At 53.8% G+C, this 6,586-nt stretch overlaps 1 protein-coding gene across 1 annotated transcript; it reads right to left on the reverse strand.

The window, feature by feature from the left end:
• Positions 1-1,656: 1,656 nt before the first annotated feature.
• Positions 1,657-5,884, reverse strand: ADCYAP1 (adenylate cyclase activating polypeptide 1). The gene is made up of 4 exons (XM_062200231.1): positions 5,775-5,884; positions 3,521-3,652; positions 2,984-3,082; positions 1,657-1,846 (listed from the first exon to the last, which is right to left on the reverse strand). The coding sequence occupies exons 1-4, from the start codon at positions 5,882-5,884 to the stop codon at positions 1,657-1,659; spliced, it is 531 nt and encodes a 176-aa protein (XP_062056215.1).
• Positions 5,885-6,586: the final 702 nt, after the last annotated feature.

Raw genomic sequence — 6,586 nt, forward strand, 5'->3', positions numbered from 1 at the left:
TGGTTGCTGGGTGAAGGTTCTTTTGTTTATACAGATGACTCTATATGTTCAAGGAATTGACAGGAAGCAGACATGCTTTCTTAAGCCAAAAAAGGATACAAAGGTGGGGTTTTCAGGGTCTGTTAGAGCTTGCTTACCTCACTGTTGACCACAGATACAGACAGTACTCATACATATGCAGATGAGGTTTAAAGGATTTATCAGTTGTTAAACTGAGCAGCATGTGAACACTACACATTCTAATATGACAAAGGTTGGTTTTATGAAATAAATTTTACTAAGCAATAAGCCATAATGTAGAAAAATACATTTTTACCTACAAACTCAACAAACAAGAAACAAACGGTTCATATTGAGTGCATTATCACTTAGTGGTAGCTACACAGGTTTCCTAAACTTTACAGTAAGTTCTCACATCAAACAACAACAAAAAAAGTGAGAAGCATTCACAAGTTTAAGAGAAGTAAATGAAAAATGGTTAAGTGGCACTTAAACAGTGCAAGAGGGTAGGAAGGAGGGGCTTCCAGAAAAACACAAAGGAAAAGGCTGGCTCCTACAGAGCAGGGTTCAAAGGGGAGAATCCTGACCATTTCACGAGATGAGAAGCATGGACAGCACTGGAGAAAAACACATTGTACTTTGCACCCATTTCCAATACCCAGCGCCCAAAGTCAGGCAGTAGACCTGTAGTGGGACTGGATTTGCCCCCAGCTTTTCAGACCTGGGATAGCTCAAACCAGTCCCTCTTCAGGGTCCTCCTCCTACTGCCTTATGCTCTGCCTCTTCCAATATACCTCTGTCTCCCTCACTTTGTTCCAATTGCCCTAACCTGGAAATAATAATTTTCCCTGGTGAATCGGGAAGTACAAAAAAGAGGGCTCCCCATCCTGAGCCTCCTTCTCTGTACAGTCCCTCAACTCCTCACCCAGGGAGTGGTGTGAATTCTGGGGGTAGGGGTGAAGCACAATTTGGATCGAGCTGTTGTTTTATTAGGAGAATTTCCTTCTGGGCTGAGAGTCTAAAAGAGAGACAAATACACAATAAAGTAGAATCAAAGAAAGTTGCCACCCAGCCAGGGGGGACCCTGCCCAGTTGAGTCATTTGGCTGGGGTTGAAGAAGCCTGCCCCAGAGACTCACCAGGAAGAACGCCCTTGGGCAGTTCTCCAAGTCATTACCTCAAAGTCTCCCTGGAGCAGGGCATCATTGTTTATGTACAGTAGCAAATGGTCAGTATTAATATCTTCAGGCCTGTCGTGGATAAAAATACTATCCTTTTAATTCGAGTTTATAAAAATAGGAGTAATATTCAAAACAATGATTGTCTATTTTCTATGTATTTATATAAAAACATAAACAGCTCAGGCGAATTTTCAATCCTTGTGCACACTTTGTATGAATCGCTCTCTATTATATAGATATTCTTTTAATATATTTATAATATATATCAATAATTGGTCCACAAAGTATATCTGTGCATTCTCTAGTGCTTTGTAAAAAGAAAAACAATATTATTATCAAAATATTCATTTAATGGCTTTACTTCATACATAAATACATGTTTGGATAGAACATATGAGCAATGACTGTTCTGTCAGTTTGGAAAACAACTTTTCATTGTGGCAGGGTTTATACACAGGGTAGCTGGTAACTCTTCGCTACAAATACGCTATTCTGCGTCCTTTGTTTTTAACCCTTTGTTTATACCTTTTCCCTAGGACGGCCGCCAAGTATTTCTTAACAGCCATTTGTTTCCGGTAGCGACTGTAGCTGTCTGTAAAAATCCCGTCCGAGTGGCGCTTGGAGAGCGGCTCCAAGTCGTCCTCCGGGCCGCCGCCCAGGTTTTCACTGCAAAACAACAAAAAAAAAAAAAATAGGGGGTGGGGGTTCGGGAAGAAGGTGGCGGGGCGGGGGGGACACAGGTTCAATGCGCGCGCAGGGGAGCAGGCGGGCCCCACCCTGCGGGGGGGGGGGGCTTCAGGGAGGGTGTGGCTCAGGGCTCGAACCCCCCACACGCCTCCTCCCTCGCCCCCGAGAGGGCGCAGATGGAAACCCCTGTCTGTGTTCCTCCCGCCCAAGATTTCCTGGCTCTAAGTCCTGCAGAAGGCGCCCGGGATGCGATCAGGGCAAGCAGAGCAGGAGTGCAGCCTAATCTTTCTCCCAGCACAGCCCTTGGAGATTTTCCTTGGTGCTAAATTGTCCTCACCGCTCCTCTCACCCTCGACATACAAAGAAAATCACCATAGAGCCCTGCGTGCCACGATGGCCGCTGCCTGGCAGTTTGTATCGATCCTGCAATTCCTAGGCAAAGACAAGCACGCCTCTCCTTCCACACGCTAAGTTGAAAAACGTGATAATAATACAAGTCGACAGGCTGTGGGCAATATTTTTCACCGCATGAATTATTCATTGCGAAAATATAATCTGTTTTCCCAGGGGTTTTATTAAAATGTTGCCTTCTGTTGAGATACGCTACCCGCAAGCCCTATGCTCTGGGTTTGTCTGGCGTGAGCGAAAACTTTTTTTTTTTTTCCCTAAGCGTCCAAATTTGGTGATTTGTTTATTTCGATTTGAATTTACAGTAAATGCAATTCTCCCTTTCAAAAAAAAACCACGCTTAGAGGAAATTACAGCAAATCCTCCCGCGAACCTTGGAGGTTTTGAATGACTGGAAGGGAGGGAGGGAGTGTTTGATTTCTTTCTTTTCATTAAAAATGGATCAAACTCCGGGTTCGCCTGCCCTCTTTCCTTCTCCCCGGACCTCGCGATCTCTGGACTATACTTAAGGAATCATTTCAGAAACTCCGCCCACGGCAGGTGGCTGGTACCCGCCCTCACCGCGCCCCCAGGGCGGACTCAGCCTCCGCCGTATCTGCACGCCCCAACGCAGAAGCCGCGCCGCCTGCCCCGCGTGCGCCCTGCGCGGACACCCACCCGGCGGGCGCGCGGCATCACGCGTCAGTTAACTCTTTCGCAAACTCTTACCCCATGCCTTTGGCCATGAGAGTCTGCAGGTACTTCCTGGCGGACAGCTGGTCCAGCACCTTGCGGTAGGCCTTGTTAAGGATCCCGAGGGCTACATCTCTAACGGGGAGGCAAAGTGCCCAGGGTCACTGACTGTGCCTCCGACAGGCTGCCCAAGGCTACCCTGCAGGACGCGTGCGCCCTAGGGCTTTTAAGGAGGCAGAGACGGGGACCCCAGTGGCACAGCATTTGCGAACAGGACTCCTGGGGTGTATGCAAGCGTAGATGCTAGGATACGAAGTTAGTCCTGACCTCTGGGAATGACGAGCGTGAGTGTGGGCTCCCCACAAGCCCAGGCGCGCACTCACTGACACTTGGGCTGCGGAGCACCCCCGCCGCGGCCCTCAGGTTCGCATTACACCCGCCTGCTACTAATTCTCCAGCCTGGGAGAAGAGAGGCTTGAGGATCTTTATGAAAAAGAACCTACTCGTTGGGTCACTGTCCTGCACCCCCACCCCGCCCCCTCCGCCGCCTTCGGCGAAGACTCCGCGTGGTACCTCCGCTCCCCGGGGTAGTACAGTGCATAGGCGTCGTGCAGCGCGGAGGCGGGGCTCCCTGCGCCGGGAGGGTCCGAGTCGTAGAAATCTTGCAGGGGGCTTCCGTCTTCGTCGTAAGCCTCGTCCTCAGGCCTGCGGGGACAGAAGGAGTGGTCAGTACAAGTCCCTCCCAGTCTGCAATGACCCAGGGAAAGGGGCTCCTCTTCGCTGAGGTCCCGCATCGAGAATTGTCCTCTCTTCCAGAACAAGAGTGGGGGCGGGGGTAAGGAAGAGGGCACCCCCACCCAAAAGCAGTTCCCACCCCGTGAGGCGGTTCGCCCACCCCTCCTCTCATCGGGAAAGGGTCGTCCTGCGGGGCCCCGGCCTCAAGGAGCCCTGGGAAACCCGGGCGTCTGCACTAACAGCGCACACCTGACCACCGAAAAGGACCGCCCCTCGCCCCGCGTGGCGCCCGAGCCTCCTTCAAGTAGCCACCCGCGGGGCCGTGAGAGGTCCTGGGAGACCTCGCGCTGACCAACGCGAAGACCCGAAGTGGGAGGCCTGGAGCAGAAAGGAGAGGGTGGGAGGTCGGGTGCGCGGCGAACAACTCCGCCAGCCACCCCCATCCGAGCCGCCGGGCCCAGGGGAGCGCTTCCCCGCGCAGATGTAGGTCACGGAGAACCTCTAGCGTCTATTTTGGGCCGGAGAGGATCTGGCAGGAACATGAATAATAGATGCCCCTAAACTTAGCCGGCTTGGCGGCGGTTGGTTTTGTGGTGTGTCCGCGCCCGCAGGTGCTTCTTGCCCGGGGAAATTGCCAAGCACTCAGAACTTCGAAAATAGTTGGGAGTGAAATAAAGGCTCGTGAATCCTCTAAATAGTTCGCACTACTCTGTTTGCGGTGGCGAGACGGTGGGACCCGATCCCAACCCCAGAGTGCAGGAAGTCATCAGGGGACCCGATAGCCTGCAGGGACCTGGCGACCTCGGCCAGCGCCTCCAACCGCGATACGGGACGGGAAGCGGTGGGTCAGAACCAAAAACCCCTCGCTCTGGAACGCTGAGGAGTCTCGGAATGCGGCCGGGACAAGGAGCACTTTCTAGGCGAGGCTGGACTCGTTACTCCTCTGGCTTTTCCTTCATCCCGGGAGAGGCCACTGCAAGGCGCGCTCAGGTTTCCTCACGCCCCATACGCAGCCTTCCACAGCGACGCGCCTCAGCCCTGGCCGTGGTACCCCGAACCCCGGGTCTTTCTAGCCACCTCTTGCCCTTTCCCCCGCCCAGATACTAGAATCTGAATTCAAAAGGTGGGACTCCTCTATGGCCGTGGCGCGCGCTCTAGGGCGCGGCTCACAAGGATGGCTTTTCCGGCAGAGCGCGGCGCTCTCCTGGCTGCTCAAAACGCCACCGAGTGCAAACCCAGCGCGCTTCCACTGTCCGGTGCACTGACCAGAGACTCTGGGGCTGCGGTGAAGACCCCAGCAGTACCGACGACTAGAAACCCTACAAGAAATAGGCCAGGATTCCAAGCATCCTGGGTCGGGCAGGTCTGTCCTCCCGGTCCTGCCTGCCTGTCTGCCTGCCTGCTTCTTCTTCCTCCCTTGCATTCGTTGTTCCCCGTCCCTCACATTCTTTATCTTCTTTCTCTCAAGTCGCTTTTCCTCAAGCATATTCAACCAACAGCCCCCCTCCCCAAGATAGTCTGGGGCTCAGAATGCAGTTGAACAAGAACCACTTGGAAATTAAAAAAAAAAAAAAAAAAAAAAAAAAAAACTCTTCAGGGGAAAGAATTCCAAATGAGGTGGAGAGAAAGGGCGGAGGAGCGAGAGGGAGACCCCGCCCCGATAGTCCAGAGTGAGCGCTAACAAAGCCAAGTCCGAAAGAGCTTCCGCTCAACCCCCGGCCCGGCTCCAGGAGGCGAAGTTCTCCAAACTCATCCTAAGAATTGGGGGAGGAAAGCCAAGCTGCCGGCCCTGCCCTGCCCCCTTCCCGCAAGGCAGGTTGGAGGAGGGGAGGTTTCCCTAGCGGCCCGAACCTCCCAGGCTCTACCCAGGCTCTTGGGCTGCCTCGGGCTGAGGGAGGAAGCCGAGCCGTCGCGGAGCCCACCTGGATCCTCCGGCTTGGCTAGGGACGGGGACCCGCTGGGTAGCCGAGGCTGGCTGAGGCGCCCTGGGAGCGTGGGAAGCCTGGAGCCGTGCAGCGGCAGGAGAACGGCGAAGAGGTGTCCCGGAAAGGGAAGCCTCAGCTCCACGAAGTCCCGGGCGGCCAGCACCTACCTGATCCCGGGAAATCGGAGTCCAGCAGCTGCAGGTGAGCAAAAGACGCTGCTGTGCATTATGATGCCATAGACCAGCAAGGCCAGCCTCGCTCCGCTACACATGGTCATTCTGCGCAGGACGAAAAAGAGGGCACACAGCTGTGAGAACGCCCCTGGCCTTCCACCCTCCAACCCCAGGAAACTCCCGGAACCGGGGGAGGGAGCGAAGCTCCGGTTCCCCGTGTCGGACACCACTCAGCGACAGCCGGCAGACGCCCTGCCACTTCTTGCTTGCTACAGTTAGTTAGAAAATATACATGTGCATATTCCGAGCGCTCAATAACTAACTAAACCTGGTAGGAAGGAAAGCTAAGTCGTTCCTTGATGCCAACGTCCGCGAAAAAAACAATCAGTCGTCAGGCGAGTCACTCGGTTTGGCAAGATTTCTCCCCCCTTACCATGCAACTCTTACCGCTGCTAGGAGAGGGTTTGCTGCCAAGTAGGACGGCGGGCAAAGGGCTTCTTCAAGTTTCTGCCCCGGAGTCACAACCCGAGAGGCATCACCGTCTTGCGCTGGCGTCTGAGGAGTCGCAGGGACGAGCAGAAGCGGCAGGAGGAGCTGGAGGACTTGTTTGCTGAGGCTTGTTCGGTTCAAAAGTTTGCAGACGCACGGAACCAGGAGGCAGCGTGACTCCGGGAGAAGGGGGCGAGGAGAGCGATTTAGAAGAAAGGAGGCGATGAGCTAAAGGGGATGGAGAAAGGGGGAGGAGGGCGCAAAGTGGCCGTAAGTCCTCAGGGAGAAAGAAACGAGTGATGAATGAAAAAAAAAAA

The sequence above is a fragment of the Lepus europaeus genome, chromosome 9 (assembly GCF_033115175.1).
Source record: "Lepus europaeus isolate LE1 chromosome 9, mLepTim1.pri, whole genome shotgun sequence".
Classification (NCBI taxonomy): Eukaryota; Metazoa; Chordata; class Mammalia; order Lagomorpha; family Leporidae; genus Lepus; species Lepus europaeus.

Bases quoted from the DNA above. Each gene is read 5' to 3' on its own strand.
- ADCYAP1 (XM_062200231.1), bottom strand. From the start codon at position 5,884: ATGACCATGTGTAGCGGAGCGAGGCTGGCCTTGCTGGTCTATGGCATC. The intron at 3,653-5,774 runs GTAGGTGCTGGC...CTGTCCCCGCAG, and splicing joins CTCCGATTTCCCGGGATCAG to GCCTGAGGACGAGGCTTACG. The intron at 1,847-2,983 runs GTAAGAGTTTGC...GTTGTTTTGCAG, and splicing joins CTCATGGCCAAAGGCATGGG to TGAAAACCTGGGCGGCGGCC.